Source organism: Varroa destructor, unplaced genomic scaffold (genome assembly GCF_002443255.2).
Source record: "Varroa destructor unplaced genomic scaffold, Vdes_3.0 BEIS01000004.1, whole genome shotgun sequence".
Taxonomy (NCBI): domain Eukaryota; kingdom Metazoa; phylum Arthropoda; class Arachnida; order Mesostigmata; family Varroidae; genus Varroa; species Varroa destructor.
Window position 1 is genome coordinate 44,091,509 of NW_019211457.1, and position 18,394 is coordinate 44,109,902.

Consider the following 18,394-nt stretch of genomic DNA (forward strand, 5'->3'; position numbering starts at 1 on the left):
ATGATAACTGCATAGGCCGCTATTCTTCCATCTGCGTGACGAATGAAGATGAGATGATACGAAGCAAGAGATAAATAATCTGGTAGAACGGGAAAAACAACGATGTTATTCAATGCAAATAATCTAATACAGTGAAGTTACGGGTCATTTGATTCAGCTTGCCACCGCAGTCGGAACATATTGGTGTGGTTAAGCAGATGATGAGCGTCCGTATCGCGCTTCCATATTAATTAATACCGACTATCACTTGGCCATTACCGAACAGTTGAATGAGACTGCTGCCTCGAATATCCGTTCACAGCAATGGGACGATTCTAGTACGACAGAAATAGAACGAACCGTCCAACCGCCCTGTACGACGCCTACAGATGAATTTACTGGTAAAGATGTAGTGACGACAAAAATTGTGGACTACCAAACTCATCTACGGCGGCTATCTACCAACATATAGACGTACTGGAAATCTTGGAAAATAACTGGACGACTGCACAGTACCGAACGCCGATAATCTTCTCACGTTATTGTATTGCAGCTTCTTTTGCATGCAATATGCACCAATACTCTCATCGCAATTATTAGTTTTTCAGCAACAGCAGCAGTAGGACAACTGGCCGCCTGTTTTTTAGATATCAGTCGGTGTCCACAGCTGTTGTCGATGGCCGCACCGCAAGTGTATTTACCAGTTTTGGACCATCGTCGCACTGTCTTACGCAGGAGCAGCAGCGGCAGTGGTCAGATCATCATCGGAGCTCAGCTCGCATCTTTCTACGTCCGCGTCCACTACTCATAATGGCACACATCGTAATCGTCTACCGGTACAATCTATCTATACGCGGTTGGCATGAGCTCGAAAGGATTTATACGCAGCCATACGCGCTGAAAACTTCACAGGCGAACTGCGGAACGAGCACGTCGAAGTAAACAGCAAAGAGCGGCCCGTAACGCGCCGAGGAAAGCAAACAACCGGCTAGAACCAACGGGAAAACTATATTATAGCAAGCAAGCAGCGCAGGGTTCCAACTATATTCATACTACGCTATACTATTGTGTGTCTATTGTGGAGAGTACAATATGTGTCTATGTATTGTGAGTAGCCGGCGGCACTGACGCATACGAGCAAAACACATAACGGCACATGATCGATGGGTAATACCACTATCCTAATAACTGCTGCAACAACAACTGCAGGACTGAGAGGAGACATACGGCGAAGGCTGCTGCCGACTCTGTTTGTGGTAACGGGGTAAGTATTTATCACTATTGTTGTTGCCAGCCGAAACGGAACTGCAGAGCTGCCGATGTCGGTAGATGCTCTTTTTGCCGACAGACAGTAATAGATCGATCGGATGAGCTCATGAGGTCGGATGCGCACTGTGGCTATCACCGACGAGGGTTTTAGCGCCACCGCAACTACCTCGACCCAACGTGAACTATATGATAACGCCGTCTACTACTTCCGATAGCACTATTTCAAAAATGATCACAACTGCAACTATTACTTTTTATTGTTATTTTTATTGTAATAATAGATCTTCACGAGTTCTATTACTTTAAAATGTTAATAGGCAAACACTTTTAAGCCGAATCGCCGCCATCATCACAGTTTCGCCATGAGCTACCGAGCAGCACCATCAGGAGTCGCTATTAGCAAGCTTAGCAACAACTGGATAGACATCTCGACAAACAACTAATACCACTCCCACACGGCGTATTACCACTTCAGCCCAATGGACAATACAAAAATTGGGCCGTCGCCGCCGCCGCCGCCGCGGAAATGACAGGGTGACTATAACGACAGCAGCATTAAAGCAATAAGGGTCACAATGGAGACAACGTCTGGTTTTTCAAAGCAACCGGCGAATCTCGTCGCGAAGCTGGAAAGCTTCAGCAATTCGACAATTACCGCAGAAGACGTGGTCACTAGAACTTAGAGGTTTACGGTCCGGATCAGGCGCGGACGTGAAGAAATAGACAAACCGATAATGCTATGCATGTATGTCGTATGGATGGGAAAGAATTATCGGCAGAGGCGAAGAGAGGTTTGTAGCAAACAACCTAGAATTCGAGAAGCAAGCCCATCCAGACCATTCAAAACAACGCTGGCCGAAAGTGAAAGCACAAAACGGTACAGGAAGAAGCGGGGATGCTCGTCAGATGGGAAATGCACTCCATGCCACCTTCACCGTTACTAGTTTATACTGTGTATGCGAAATTGTTAAACATTGTGAGTCCCTCTTCGTGTCTAAGTAAGAATAGATTGGCTCAAGTGCTAACAGGCAAAATGCATCCGATTCAGTTAGTACTAAGCTACTAGCAGAAGCAACAATGTACCGTGTGTGTCGTTAGTAGAAAGAAAAAATGAATCTCGAATGAGATCACGTTTATTTGGTCTTTTACTGTAGATTATCTGCCAGTGACTATAAAACGACAATGGAAAAAGGTCGTATTGTCATCCGTCATCTCTGCTGCTGCATAGCCCTTGATCTGACTATCGGCTACACGAATCTAGTACTAATAGTGGTAATGCTGGTAAACACGATTCATATAAAATTCTAATCAGAGCTCTTTAAACAACCGTGCGAGGATAACCGGTTGTTCCGTGAATCTGGGTACAGCTAGCTAGATCAATAGAAGCAAACGGTTGTATCTGATTCCCGACACCCCACTACCAGGTATGGTAATGGAGCGTTATAGTTGCTGGGAACGAAAAAGGGTGTGCGACGAACTCGTTTTTTTCTGGGATGGATGAGCTGCTGTTAAAGGGACACACACTGCTCGACTCTCGCTTTCTTTCTCATTGGCTTACCGGAGGTTCTTTGAATAGACACGTCCACCCCAACGGTCAGCATCCTCGAATCTTGACGGGGTGGGTAATAGTCTCAGATGAGAAACGCACGAGGCGAACTAGAGGTCGGAGATGAACACCAACTACAGAACGTTTAGAGCACGCTGTCCATCGAATGTAAGAAAAAATCCGATCGACACAAATAGACACTTGGGTTTGCTCACGCAATCGTAACGATATCTAACTCGATTCTATTTGACACTCAACACTTAAGAACACAGCCGATAGACAGAGACAGATATAAAAGTCAGGTAGACCTCATTGACAGGAATAGTGGTCGCTCTACGCTTAAGCACTTTTTCTGGCTTCTTATTTCTCTCCCTCGCTTTCTCGAAATCTCGCAGTGTATTGCTGCTTCTATGGTAACATCAGCAGTAGTATCAGTATTCCGTTCGCTCCGCACAGCCTTATCTGCTGAGAGAGCTCTCACTTCCCGCACTCCAATGCACACCCACACACAAAATACTGTGCTCTGCCCGAAGGTGGAGCACTCGGCGCTACGCTGGCGCTCTTTCAGAGCGGCCGGTTGTCGCCAATGTAGCAGGGCCGTCAAAATCCGTCACTTCGAGACAACCCCACTGCTCACTCGATATGTATGTAATCGTTACTGGCAGTAGTAGTGTACGAACGAAAACACAAGTAGATAGTCAAAGCAAAATGGCAAGTTAGCCACCCAGTTAGCTAGCTAGCGAACGAGCGAGCGAGCGAGCCCAACCCGCGTAACCGCAAAGGCGCACGCAGCGCTATTCCACTCACTGGGACAGATCGGTCTGCTACTGCCAGTACGGCTGGCGATAGTGGAGACGGTATGGCTGATGTTGCTGTTATGGCCACGGTTAATGGCCGACCCCAGCAAGAAGTGAATGAACATTCGTGATGGCGATGATTTCTGCTAGAGGAACTCGTGGTGCTTCGGGCGGTTGTGAAGTCGACGGATCGGTCTCTTGGTAAATGCCGAGAACGATAATAGGGCCTCTGTCCATAAGAGAATTAATCTGCGTAACATTAATTGTAGATAACCTGTATGGGGTGTTCGGTGTGACAGAAGCATCATAGCATGAAAACTCAAAGAGAATCTGTCTGTCGGCTACGTTTGTTTCAAGAAAGTAGCGGTAATTTCGAGTGACCAATGATTGTTGTCAAGTTAGAAAGTACGGTGATTTTCGTTCTTTCTCTCGACAAATTTCTATCAAGTCGTAACTTTGAGTAGTGCGCGTCAGGCGTTGCTTTACGAAGACCGGGGGCAGAGTGTGGAGAATATTTGTATGTGCGAACGAAGATTGAAATTACGCACGAACAATGCTGTTTGCAACATGTCACGACTGCTGTTGTATGCTAGTTTAAAGATGGTCTAGTTTTTTATGCTTCTGGTTGTTATTCCAGTGTGTTCAATAGCAAAGCCACATTTCTTGGTCTCAGTGTGGCGCAAGGGCATTATCTCAGCAGATGCTTTACTTCTTAGTCAACTTAAAGTGCTTAAGGCCATCTTTGTGCCGTATACAGAGCTTTAAAGCAGGAAGAAACAAATTTCCGTACTAAATAGAATTAAATAAGTGGTATTTGGACGGTCATGGTGCACATAAATTACGGGTACCTCGGAAATTAACAGCCGAGCTGTTTAACAGCTTTTTTTTTATCATCATAGGCTTTTACTATGCGTTTTTAGTGTGACAAAGCCTTTACAGAATACTTCGATTGGTGACCACCTCTATTTATCGCTTAGACATCTTCGAATTTGAACGCGCAACACCGAAACCCTTATTGTAAGGTAAATTGGTAACAATATTCTGTATAAAAGTGTCCATCATTTGTAGATGTATATACCTTTACCGAAAAAGACGAAGTAGCACAGACAATTGGATTTGCCTTGGGACAACCTGAATATTGCTCATTTCGATTCTGATCAGTTACCCCCGTGTATCAGGCATCAACACTTCTTTATAAAACTGGTTTTGTATGCTGACCATCTCGTTATCGATTTAATCTGCAGATTTCATCTATGTCGCGGACCTTAGACTCGAAACAAATAAGAACAAGGCAGTAGGTGTCAGGTTCAGAAGGAAGGGAACGCTTTATGGCAGCGATTTGTTTGGCTTGAACGGAAATAGTTCATTTACTTAGATAGCTCGCCTTGTCCGACAGGTATGACAGTTTGTCATAGTACGCATTAGAGAAAAGGTTAGAAAAGAATTAGACATTTGGAGACCCACGATTAAACGGCCACTGAAGTTAACAGCAAACACAGCTGACAAAGTATTCACTTTGACGGATGTATCAATGGAAGCTGCCTCCGAAGTTCGGCTCATTTGGAAAACCCGGCCACCTGGGATCCAACGAACCTTGACAGAACCAAACCGTATACTCTGAGATTATTATTTGACTCTCACGCGACGACACGGAATCGACTCGTATACGTGCTGTATACTAGAGCATCGCTTGTGAGAAAGTTCTGCCGAGCATTCAATCTCCAAGAAACGTCATTAGCTTGTAGCTCATTAATCAGCTGTGAAATAATAAATATTTCTCATTGCAATTAGAGGAAAGTTACAGGGGCATATTGGCGCTAAGTTTGCACTTTATAGGTTTTATCATATGATTTGCGAGACACAAAAATACAGTAGATGAAAATTGCATTTATCGAATTTTGCTCGTCATATCTGTCAATGCCTAGGTGGAAATTTATCATGGAGTTGATTATGAAATTTCATTATGACTTGTGCATATTTTTCTTCCAAAATATGCCACCACTATCTTTCGAAAGCCACATTCGGACATGACTATTGATTCGTAAAGACGAGGCATCTTTATATCAGTAAGTAATAGCGTTGTGCAAAACATACTTTCGACTGATTATACTATCGTGACGCAAGCCTATCTAATTCTCGAGATCTTCTAAGTCTAGACCGAAAATACTGGCTCGTAAATATACTAGAACACAGATTTCGGTCTTGGTAAAGATGTGGCCCAGAGCTTAATGGATCGTTACTTCTTTATAGGTCCGTACCCAAGGACGCCATAAATATTTGCTAATACATCAAACTATTCGGGGCCACTGTTCTTTCTAGCTACGCCAATACATAGTCTGGCAAACCCTCATGTGAGACGAATACAGTCGTATCTGCCCACTCAAACGGAGCCTAGTGTCAACAACACATACCTCAGAAAGTCGAGTAAAGAATGCCTGCAGATCTGGTAGTCTGAACATATTTTGAAAATATTGCAAGCTTTCGGCGTTCAATCTTAGTCACATAAACGTATCTTCATACACCAAATGATAAAAGAATAAAAAAGATCTCAACCGGAACGGTAATTCCGCGGCGGCAAGCTAATAAGTCACTGGAGTATTCGATGAAAAATGCGTAATTTTTTACGATTCTGACGGCAGCAACGGTATAAGATCGAACTACGAGCTACAAAAAAGCGCTCCGTACGTACGAATTAGCTGCTCGCAGTGGCTCATGCTGCTTACATACATTTCAGTTAAATGTTGACACGAACTAAAAATGATAAGAAGAAGAAGTTAAGGAACTACGTAACGCCAACTAGAAGGAGGGTGCATTTAAATAATACAGAGCAATCTTGTCCTATTCTACAAAACCTAATCGAAAAAATAATACTTGAGAACTTTTGGTGTGCTGCTTAGCAGATAATATCTGTTTGTCTCCTCTACATGTGATCATCATTACTTTGCTATAATTTTCACGCCCACAAGTAAGAAGGCGGAAATACATTAAGTACAATTCGAAATTTGCTCTACGCTGTCTACTCACTCACGTAGCTTGTAAACTTTCCAGCTAATAGTATATTAATTATTGTAAAAATCCGTTCAAACGAGTCAGTTGCGTATAAATTTTCAGGCCGTTAAAAATAAGCCTGTCTCGAAAGTTATGGTTGTAAGCGTCGCAAAATGCGGGTATGTAACTATGTTTATTGTTGCTAACACTTTACCTGTTCCCACGAGGCAAAATACATTTTCTGAGAGGGTTATTAAGCATAATGGACTATTCTATATATGGATTTAGTGGCATCGTGAACAAATATGAATGCAATAAACGTTATCCGATTAATTGGTGTTTTTTCGAAGACTTTTTTTTTGGACATATCTCAGCTATTAAATTATATGCACAGTACAGAGTTGTGGAGCGCAATATAGAAGTAACTAGACTAGATTGCGTCTTCGGCTAGGACAATTTCCATAGAAGCTATTTGCTTTTCTATATATTTCGATTTATACTTGTTCACCTAACCGTTAGCTCCTTCAGGACAAATGAGGTAGGCAGGTAGGACTCGACATTGAGATCGAAATTACGTTAGCGTGTTTTTAGTGGCCTTATTGATTTGCACTATATATATATGGACATGAATGCACCCTGTTGCTTTTATTCGAGAAACCTCCGAGATATAATAGCCAAGTTCAACATTCTCTGCTTGATAAATCGTTACATAAGTTTCAAAAGATCGACAGGACACAGCGCTCAAGTCATTTAGAGACATGATATATTTAAAAATATGGTACATTGGTCAGCTGTGTTGTACAGGTGATGAAAACGCGCTAGTTTTTCTAAACTGGTGATTTACCGAGTGAACTTAAATCAACAAGCATGCTTGTAAAAACCGCATGTTTGCATGCATGATGCTTGAATTATCAGCGGACTAAAAGTTTTATGCTTATGACTTATGCTTATTACTGATCAGCAAAATAAAGCATTCGAGTTATATATCTCCCCTATAAGAATATTGGTTTCTGGTGAACACAACCTTTAGGTGTGACACATAAGCGCGAAAATGCGATACGTCAGTTTAGTTTTATATATAGATACGTGTGTATTTCCAAATCAGTGAATTTTACCCAGAGACATTTTAGCTATTCCAATTTCATTGCATAGTAGAATTTCATATAAACTAAAAATCATACTAGCCCGTATAGGCCTAACTCACATGGAGCATCTAGGCCCGAGGGTGATAATGTAATTTGTGCTCTTTTTGAGAAAGAGGATGCATCCTTGCGACAAACGGACCCGTCGTACAACGCCGAATTTCTAACTTCGCTTTTCTATTATTCTGCAAAAGTTTAACCAACTGCAAAAAAAATGTTCGGCTGTCCCATATAGTTCGATCTTTTAAAATTTTGTTAGAGAAAAAAACCCAGTGATTGTGAAAATATCTATCACATCTATCTAAAGCATTATGACACTCTGATAATATTAGGCACTCAAATTATGCTAATCTCATGGTCTGGGTTCAAACCCAAGCATAGACAGGCAGACTTCGTTTCGCGCTGGCAACGAGCCAGCCGTCTCATGGAACGTCTAAGGGCGATACCAAATGTAAAACTCGAAACATAGACGTCAAATAAACGTCTTTTTTCGGAAAAAAAGTCCGGAGTAGCCCATATGGCCCAATTTCCTCTTATATTCATTTGTTAAGTATAATTAATGCAAAATGAGTCTCTGACAAAGCATATATGCTTGTATATTAACTCGTAAGACGTATATTTACGAAGATGCGAACAATCGACGAGACGCCCTACGTCTTGCATCGTCCTACAAAGTAATAAATAACTGTACACATGCCAATGCTTCGTGTAGAGGTAGAAAGCAAGCAATTACGTAGAGACCATTTCTTTTCTATAACAGTTATCTGAGAAAAAGTTATGCTAGCAAGACAACAAGCTGGCTCCGTTATACTTCTAACAATGCGTCTCGCAAGTTATAACGAGCTACTAACGTCTCTACGTTTTAAAGAAGGGTTTCTAATATAGTAGGACGGTGGTAGTAGATGAAATTCTTAATGAGGAAATGGCCGAATGTTTAAGTAACCGTATTCCTTTCCGGAAATCACACGACCGTGTACGGCAATCAATTATTTCTGACTTACTTTTGAACATACACATTTATATTAACCATGTCAGTTCACGATTTACGACTCCATTTGTCCTCTTTTTTCTCTAATAATAATAACTCTATTTGTCCGACTTTTTACTGAATGCCTTTTTAACAATAACATACAGTTGTTTGTTCACCTTTTTCGTCGTGTCCTCGTTTCTGTCTGATCTTCAGTAATTCGAATTCTGTTTTATGAAATGAGCTCCGATTGATGGTTAGCATTAATGAAACTTCCTGTATAGACCATAGAATCTTTCAGGCAGTGCTATAGTTTCCAGCTTATTTTCAAGGTGCTACTCTAGCCTGATCTATAATGCGTAAATTGGACATGTAACAATATAGCTAGTAAAGTCACTAAATAATGAATTGGTGCTTATTTCCCTGAGCACAAACTTCATAATTTAGCTCGGTTGTCTTCTTCGGATAACTTCTTGTGCAGACAAAGCACTTGTACCATAACATCGAATACCATAGTTTTTCAAGCAGTTTTTTTTAAATATTAATTACCACAAACGTTCTTTCAAACGTAATTTTAAAAGTGACGTTTTAAGTTGAAGTGGGTTTACCAGATATATCAACCCTGAGCTCACTAAATTGCGTGTTTTGCTCGGATGTCTTTTGAGGCACTTTCGAAGTTTAAGTGAATTTGAAGGCACATTACGTTATAGTGCAATCATCCTTGGCTGATCGAACCTGTCGTCGCTTATGCGTCGATCGGTGTATAAATGAATCATCTGCGCAAACCCAATATCTTCAATGCGATAGTTCTCTCAAAAAAGAGGATTACTTGCTTCAACAGAAAACATGAGAAAAACACGCTTTATAAATAAAGTTTGGGCCAAGTATTTCTGTTACGTGCATACTTTTAAAATAAGTAGTACCTGCCAAGGAGCTACACGGTCTGCGGGAAAATATGACAAAATTCAAAAAAGCTGCACAGCCCCCCTTAAGGTCTAACGCACCTCTCTCACGGGTAGGATACATCTCAGTTTGATTCATTCTTCAATGACTGAAACATAAGTTGGAAATATGCTAACCATCAATAGGGCACTAAATGAAAACAGAAACAAGGCGTTTTCCTCCATCGTATCGATTATTTATTTCAAAACGTGTATCATGAGTATCACTCAGTAGCACCGACCACGAAGATCTAGGCTCGAATGAAAGGCTTCGGTGTGAATTCGAAAGAAGAAATCATAACCTACCGCATACGTGGTACCCCCCGTCGCCATTTGTACAGGTGACGTCTCGACCTGGTTGTAGCAGCACTACTTCACAGAATACAAACAAAAAAATTAAAGATTGAATGTTACTGAAAGGGTTATTCTAAGGCCGAGATGCCAAGGAGATTTTGCTTATCTGAGCCACTGAGGTAATGTCACTAAGTCTATATGCAAGTTCATAATAAGTATAGTTCGTGCAGTAAAATTATACTCCAGAATGTACGTACATATTAGGCTATCAAGCTGCAGAATACCTTAAAAAGCCATTGATGTTATATGCTTTTCATCGGCTAGATGAATAGTCTTTTATTATAGGAATTTTAGTCCTTTTAGATGTCTCATTTGTTTTAAGAAATCAACTTTATATATATATAAGCCATCAAGAACTTCGATCGTTACAACTTACGCTGTGTCACTTTTTTAAGATACTTATGATTGTCTTTCTATTTTTGATTGCTAAAAGTCAGCGTTATGGGAACCGCAAACAGCTCCATCACGGCCAAAACGGCCTGTAGGCGATTTTACTTCTCTCCTCGCTGAGAGCCTTAGTGCGAACAGAATCATCGTCATCAAAATTTGTTTACGCTTCGTAGAATTACAGTAAGCTATATTTAATACTCTTTCACCTCATTTCACATTTTATGACAAAAATCTTTTAGCGCAGCTCGTTGCCAAAATTTGGGTGGATATTGGTACGCAAAAGGCACCCAGAATACCTAGCGGACAGCTTTTCATGTAGCTTACTCATAACCGGCAAACCCCATTTTCAATTTAGACGATGGCAATGCTTGATGAAATTATCCGACTCTAGGCTTATATAGAGAATTAGGTCGTCCCAGCACCGCAACTTCGATGTTCGATTTCAATTTAACTGTTTCTCGACTTACGAAGGCAGTATAAATCTACACAGCATTCGAAGAGGGTTCGGAATCTATTGGGGACGCGGTTTCCAGGATAACTCTGCGTCATGTGTATACGCATTTGCCAGGAATCTATCGAAAAAAGTAAGAGTCACGCATTTCGGGTCCGTACGGATTCATAATGCACACACACGCGCACAAACACACTGGTAAGGAAAATGGCCGTTTGCTATTGAAATTGGAAAGTGGAAAGAGCAATATTATGGCCGATGCCAGTTTTCCATCAGGCCGGCAAATCGTAGTTTTTCGTATCGTATATAAAGAGAACGCTGCGTTTACACGAAGAAAGAGCTATTTGTCGGGTAGCATTTATTGAGTTAATAAGCCGTCAGTGACTCTGGGTAAAGGTTCGTAGCCATAGTGGTGTTTGGTGGCCTTCTCAACGTTCCTAAGCGGAGCTCTTTAGCAGTAAGTTCAGACTATTTTGTCGTTTTATATCATTGTTACATAGTTCTATGTGATTATGCGACGTTTCACGTACCCTCCTTTTAAGTGCATCAAAATTAAACTCGATGTACATGAATCTATTTTATGATTCGGTATTTTATGTTTTTCTTGGCAGATTAAATGTCTGTTTGCATATGTTATTATGACAATGAAGGCCGAAAATCAAGTCGAACCCTATCTTAGACGGGTGCGCCACACCAAAACACTATTTAAATTCTCCGATAGCGAATCAAAAGACGGATTATATGTATATACATATATATATGAATAGAGACCCGCCACGGTCACTCCAACTGCATTTGTTTACAGTAAAAGTGCAAATTCTGTCAAAATTTTCAGTGAACCTTGTTAGCAGGGAGCGCAATACGGTCGTGGACGAAACGTAAAAGACTACCTTTTCTATATTCAAAATGCGACTATCATATGTTAGATAAATTCGACAGTACATGACATTGCACTTACGTTGTGTACATATGGTTATTCTATTTAGATCGTCTGCTTAGCAAAAACATCATAATATATTCAACCCGTCTGCCGCTTGTCATAAAAAATTGCATCTATATCCTCTGTTATAAAATCCGTAATGTGTACTAAATATTACTTAATGAGTTGAAGTAGGCACCGCTGAATTTACCATATGATGAATCCTCTCCGTCTTAACTAGCGTAGCATTAGATGATACAAGCGAATTCAAACTTTTCTTATTACCTCTTTTGTATCACGTAATTGTATCTAATTATATCTTATGTGTTTAAATTAAAAAAAAAAAAACGTTTATATTTTGTAGCACAAAAATGTTTTGTTAGATCTCTGCGAAATCATCAAAAGAAATAATTTCCAAATACTTTTAGCTCCAAATACTTTTAGCACGGAGTGAGCTCACGATGGCAACGGCTGTCATTACAGCAGTCTGTGTCTGGACATCTTTTACAACGAACACAGCCCCTCCACCAAACGCATTTGCCGCCGGTTTCTATCATATGGGTGGTACTAGAGGAACATCGCCCCTATACGTAGTCAGGATCAATGGAACCGGTCAGGTTCCCGCTTTTGGGTGGCAAAGAACTAGACATAGCGTCATAGTGCATGGAGTGCGAGGTTTTGACGATATACATTATGAGGATAACGTTTTGGCGGAAATCCTCACATGCAAAGGACTCGACAAGGCAGGTTTGCAATTACAGTGTTGTATCTAAATGATAAAAGAAAAAAGGTAGAAGATAGGAAACTTGTGAGAGTTTTTGTTGCAATACTCATTGTTACTTTACTGTAGCAAACATTTAACACATTTTGAAGTAATTTTAAATTTTATAGACCCATGAAAGATTCGTTTGGTGGGGGGGACCTATTATATGCAATAGGCAGGACATAGGACATTTATCTTTTCTAGCGTATATCGAAGCATCCATAAAGTCTGACCTGGTTTTTAATAAAAAAAAAACAAAGTCATTATAACACGGTTGGTGCTAAATACTACGGAAATGCTTTCCGTAATGCTAGCAATAAAGCCGTTAATTTATTGTGTCATCTTATCCTATATAGGTAACAATGCGCTGGGTTCAATATAATTCCATGGTCGACATGGAGCGTTGTGTGCAGCTGGGAAGGAACAACAATGGCGAGAAGATTTATTTGGCAAGAATCCTCATTGAAGATCATCCTCCAGCTAAAACTTATCTTCCGGCCACTTTTGTCCCTTCAAGTGGACTAGCAATTACTGAACATTACGGTACATATGCAACCGACTGCTTTATGGTGTTTTGCGGGATTATTTCGTAAAGTGAAAGCATATACTAACTGCCCTTAAATGAGTACAGCTGAACCGCACTTGGTTTCTCTGAGCCAGTTTTTATTTTATTGATACTGTATATGTATATTGATAGATATACAAGATTTTATTGACGGCTGCCTTTTAACTAGACACGGTTCATGTCAACACGGCAGTCACAGTCGTGTGGTCCATTGGGGAACAAGCTAATTCAATATCTTAATAAAATCGACTGTTAATTTTCAACCAATATGCCTATTTTCATATGTATATATAGACAGTGAGAAAGCTAAACCGCTGGTCGGAGACTAACAATATATCGGCCATATTTGTTACACCTTAGCCGTATCCTCTTTTGCTATAACAAAATATGTATAGTAACTTTTTTCGTTATGTACAATAGCTGCAAATTGTATAAAACGAAGCGGAACTTACATCTATGTAGAATCTATATATATATATATATATATATATATATATATATATATATATATATATATATATTGCTTTTTTTTTATAAATAGTTTACAATCGTTTTGAAAATGTATTTCGAATCGCAGAGCGAGTAGCTGTGGAGCGTTGCTCTCCTCTGCTAGTAAGTAACAAAGGAGCATCGCTGCACTTGGGGCATTTGCACTTAATGGATGGCAAGGTTTAATATGGACAAAAAAAATAAACTACCCCGAAAGCATGGCTCGAAGAATGCGGATATCTTGCCAAGCGGTAACTACGATAAAGGACCACGTCTTTCGAGACGAAGGTCCTCAAAGGTATACTCCGTAGAAACCTAATAGATAACCAGTTTTTTTCCGTGCCAAAAATGTCTAACTACTTGACCAAGCGGGACCGTGAAGCCATTCATGCAAGCCAACTAGGTGGTGCAGGACTAACTAAGTCTGACAAAGTTGAGTGTTGTTCCTTTAAGCGACATCAGCAAAACGGTAAGGTTGGTGTTTTCCTGAGGCTCGTCTTCGAGGCGAAAGAAAGCTCTGATCCAGCAGAGCTTATCCAGATAGTCTACTGTTATAGCTGGATACGCTTGCTTTAAGAAGTGCGGTTATACAGATGTTACCCCCATAACGTGGATTAATGTGCGCAAACTTATGATCTGTCTATTGGCTTTGCTTCAGAATGGACACCAAAAAGTGAGTGAAAAGCGAGTGTTACCATAAGACACTAGATCAAGAAGGTATTGATAAGCGCTGGATATTTGTTTGTAAGGCGACATACGCGTACTGGGATTGTATAATACTCACGTACCATATTCAAGACACTTGAGCGTGTGCTGGTACTCTACAAGCACCTGTAAGTAAATGGATTATGTGTTCGTTGTTCTTTCGTCTTTTTTTCGAAAGCAAATGCAAGATCGATAGTATCTAAAAGCTTCCAAGTCCAGAACATAGGTCAATGTGAAGCCTGTCAGTGCTGCCTAGGGTTCCGCAATCAGCAAACAGGCTTAAGGACAATCTTCGTTCTGGGCAATCTAATGTATCGAGTACGGACGAAACTGTGGGAAAAGTAAAATAATCCGTGCTAGAGGATCGTTGAATTACTCACAGAGAGCTGAGAGAACTGTTGAATCACACAGGTGATTCCAAGCAATTTAAAGAGGCTATTCGTAGTCTTATAAGCAAACTTTGTATCAGGAGACGAATGCGTTTTTAGTGAAAGCCCACCTCGATTCCGTGTTTGCATCGCGAGTTATAAAGAAAAGCTTCATCTCAACGGCACATTTTTGTTATCTGAGTTTATCCACCAGACCTAGCGCCCTCTTTTTCTCCTTCCGAGGATCAAGCAAAACCTAAAATGAAGCAGTTACAATCTTGAGATGGAAAAACTGTTTTAACATGGCAGAAATTACGGCCTGCTAGGTCGACGGGTACTTAAGCACAGGGTGAGACGTGCGTTAATAAATTTTGAAAAAAACACTACATTTGAGTTTGGTTTATAATAGATAATAAAAAATACTAGGCGTTTACATTGTAATATTTCAGTAGTTTTTTTCAAGAGCCCGACTGCCCCAAAGGGTAAATTTTTTCAGTTTGCAAATATCTTTACCACACAGATAAATTTATATCGACGGTTTTTCTGGGTGTTGAGCATCAGATTTCCCCTAGCGTATCGTTATCATCATCGAATTTTTGTGTAAAGCCTAATTTGTCCACCCCAACTAAAATCTAGGTCATATAATTAATCAGCTTTTTCTATTATGGACTTCAATTGCTGAATCTACATATATTGCGTTTGTTGTTTTTTAAGTAACAGCAGATGTGAGATTTTTTTGTTTATATTGGAACCTTTGTTAAATGTCAAACTGCATTTGCAAAAAGCAAAAACAAATTTAGCAAAAACAAACTAGCAAGTTTTATATGTGTCTATTCAGAAACCGGCAATAGACAGGGTCAGTGTCATTCCATACGTCCCTCTTTTGTGTATAACCACGTCAAGCCAGTAAAGAGCAAATAAAAGTACCGATCTTCAATGATTTCTTTAGGAAGCAAACGTTAAAACACGTTCTTCAAAATAACGCATCTCTTTTGTATCGTAGGACAGCAAGCAGCAACCTTTGAAGCATAGCTTTATTTTATAAAAGTATTTGAACATATACGTATATATTACTAAATCATTAATCTGGGCCAATTAGACCTCCGTACGGTATTTTAGACCAAGGCTTAGAAGATTACTCATCACACTCTTTTAAATCGATATCGGTAATAATTTAATAAATCTTGCTCATTTGTTGTTAATAGTGCAGTGATTTAAATCCTTGTACATTCAAGCTCAAACAACAAAACCAGATATAGATATATTCATAGATTCGAACTAAGGTATTTTTAACTCGTGTGTTCCTTCGTTGATTCGGATCAATATAACGATAACTCAAAAGCCCCTGTTGATTCGCCTTTCAATTTTCACGAATGATTTTCTCCCAGTACTTACTTTTCTTTCTGATTACGCTGGTTAGCCAAAATAAATACTGTTTTTCCGTATAATGCCGCCCGGCTAAGTCACAGTCCCCTGTAATCCAGTTCGCGCGAGCCAGAATCTTCGGGTCCAGTATTACCGTGTTTAGACGACTCATATCGCTGCTGCCTTGCACGATATTGTTTAGATTTGTCAGAGCTTGGCTGCTTCCGACGATGTTATTTAGGTAGGTCTGAACCCGATTGATTCTGAGCAGCTTGTTTAGCAGGCTCAGAACGCTCGAGTTTGTTTGTCTGCTCTGTTCGTACTTTGTTAATCCAGCTAACTGCTTCGCTAACACGTGCATAGAGCATCGGTAAGTTTATATCGATCTTTCGGTAGCCTCCACTTACAAGACCCGCGAGAACATAACGGTGACCACGTTCGCATTGCAGTGGACTACCAGAATCACCTTTATAAACATCACTTTGGGTTTCCGAAGATGTGCAGAGAATACTTTTTCCGATGGCATAAATGTCTCTTTTTAAATAATCGGCGCGGCATTTTTCAAAGGATATCGGCTTTATTTGAACTTTTTTCAAGATATCTGACGGTCTAGTACGGTTTTCGCGGCTAGTTTGACCCCAGCCCGATGCGATACACTCTTGATCGTCAAACGAATCAAAGTCATCTTCAGACGGAAGACACACGGGCGCAATAGAGCCGTCGCTACCAGCAAAATCTACGGGCTCGTTCAGTTGAACCAGGGCAAAATCGTAATTGTGGCGTAGGCATGGTGCTGAATGGTACATGGGATTTACGACACACTTTTTTGGTTTACGGTAAACTCCGTCTAGCTCATTAATGCCTGATAAATTATGTCCACCAGCGGCAATCCGATACTTATGGCAGGCAACTTTTCGAAAGCAGTGACCCGCCGTAAGTACCCACTGTTCATCGATAAGGCTTCCGCCACAGTTGTGCTGCCAGGCAGATTTAAACGGGCCGCGCTTCTGTAACGATACCTGCCATGGGAACTCGTGTGCGATGGCTTCTTCTCCGCCGATGATGAGCGATGAGGCCCTTTTCGAGATTCCGCATTCGAATGCAGATCCAACGATGCTTCTATGAACTTGTCCCGTGTGTCCAAACACACATACGAGAAGTAATACTGCAAGACGGGACGACGCGATGAGCTCGCAAAAGCGGTAACTAGCCATCATCAAAAAACAGAGCAGATTTGAAAGATTGGAAATACAGGAAGCTGTAAATAGAGCGTATAACTCAATTGTAATTCATACCATCATATATAGATGTTAGGCTAGTTTCAGCAATTAGAAATTCATTACCAGTCATACCAACAGAATCCGAATAGACCCGCTCAAAGCTTTAGTCTCTTCGCACGAATCTTAAGAGCTTTAAGAAACATGGTCAAATAATATTTCAACTTGAATGGTCTTACTTCGACCTCATGTTTTTTAACTTGTACCTTTTCGTCATATTCGCTTACTTACGATTACATTTTCATGCCCCATTAAACTTGTTAGGCTTTATTTCGCAGAAGTGACCCGGAATGAAGATTACACTTGTTTCTCGTTGCAGCTCTATCGCTGAATTTGTCTTACATTAGGCTTCTTTAAGGTAGTCTTCAAATAGTTTTGCTACAGAGCAGGACATACAACGGGTACAAACGTGTCCGTTGACTACTGTGACTGCGCTTGGTATCTATTTAGCTTAGTGTTCTGACTCACACACTATGTTAGGATATAGCCTTCCGGAAAAAAATTGCACATAGTAAGAACCTCTTGGGTTTTGAGTTCCAAAGATGATTATGTCAGATAACGAAACGGCACACTTCCGAAATTTCTATTCCGTGTTTCAGCCTATACAAAAGGTATCGTATACCTTTCAAAAATAACTTGCCCTATTCCTTTTTAACAGAAAATAATACTGCATAAAAAAAGTACTGAAGGCTTTCAGTTTTTCGACAAATGGTGGAACAATCTCCTAATCCTAACCTAACCTAACCTAACCTAACAGGACATAATACTTGATAGTATCAGTAAACAAAAAGTTCCAAAATACAATAATTGGGTAAAAACGAAGACTAGTGTACCGTATAGAACTAACCACTCGTTTTCGCGACATCGACAGGTACTTGCAAGCGGGCATATCGGTGTCATTTTTGCTTCTGATCAACATCGGTAAAGGGTAACACACAGGCCGGCAGGCACGTATAATAAAATTCATATTTTTCAAAAATTAAAAAAAAATCGTTTTACATTTCGTCTTTCCATATTCACCGAACCTGCGTATTGCCGTGCAATTCCACTCGTTCAGGAACGTTCAATACGGAACGATAATAGAGCTGTACTGGTAACATTAAATTCAAAGGGTACTCC

General features: G+C 40.4%; 2 protein-coding genes across 19 annotated transcripts in view; one reads left to right on the forward strand and one right to left on the reverse strand.

The window, feature by feature from the left end:
• The window catches only part of LOC111250417 (kinesin-like protein KIF2A), a 48,967-nt gene that overhangs the window by 25,354 nt on the left and 5,219 nt on the right, over positions 1–18,394 (reverse strand). Inside the window, exons 1-2 of one of the 7 annotated variants that reach the window (XM_086987637.1) lie at positions 16,029–16,477; positions 9,936–9,998 (exon numbers count right to left, since the gene is read on the reverse strand). In XM_086987637.1, the coding sequence (XP_086843763.1) occupies positions 9,936–9,998; positions 16,029–16,359 (394 nt within the window). In that variant the 5' untranslated portion in view covers positions 16,360–16,477. Of the gene's footprint in view, positions 1–2,806; positions 3,621–9,935; positions 10,002–10,840; positions 10,978–16,028; positions 16,478–18,394 lie in introns of those variants that run through there. The other 6 variants (XM_086987636.1, XM_086987638.1, XM_086987639.1 and 3 more) reach the window with 6 other exon arrangements.
• On the forward strand, positions 10,846–13,334 carry LOC111249095 (uncharacterized). 12 transcript variants are annotated; one of them, XR_015326810.1, is made up of 4 exons: positions 11,014–11,281; positions 11,660–11,702; positions 12,227–12,486; positions 12,863–13,334. XR_015326810.1 is itself a non-coding variant. In XM_086987654.1 (4 exons), exons 3-4 carry the CDS (start codon positions 12,205–12,207, stop codon positions 13,097–13,099), a joined length of 519 nt encoding a protein of 172 aa, XP_086843780.1. In that variant the 5' UTR covers positions 11,022–11,281; positions 11,660–11,702; positions 12,172–12,204; the 3' UTR covers positions 13,100–13,334. The 12 variants fall into 12 exon arrangements, 8 of the variants coding, with proteins under 8 accessions (XP_086843779.1, XP_086843782.1, XP_086843778.1 ...); XM_086987654.1 differs by having other exon boundaries at positions 11,022–11,281; positions 12,172–12,486; XM_086987653.1 differs by lacking the exons at positions 11,014–11,281; positions 11,660–11,702 and adding an exon at positions 10,846–10,957.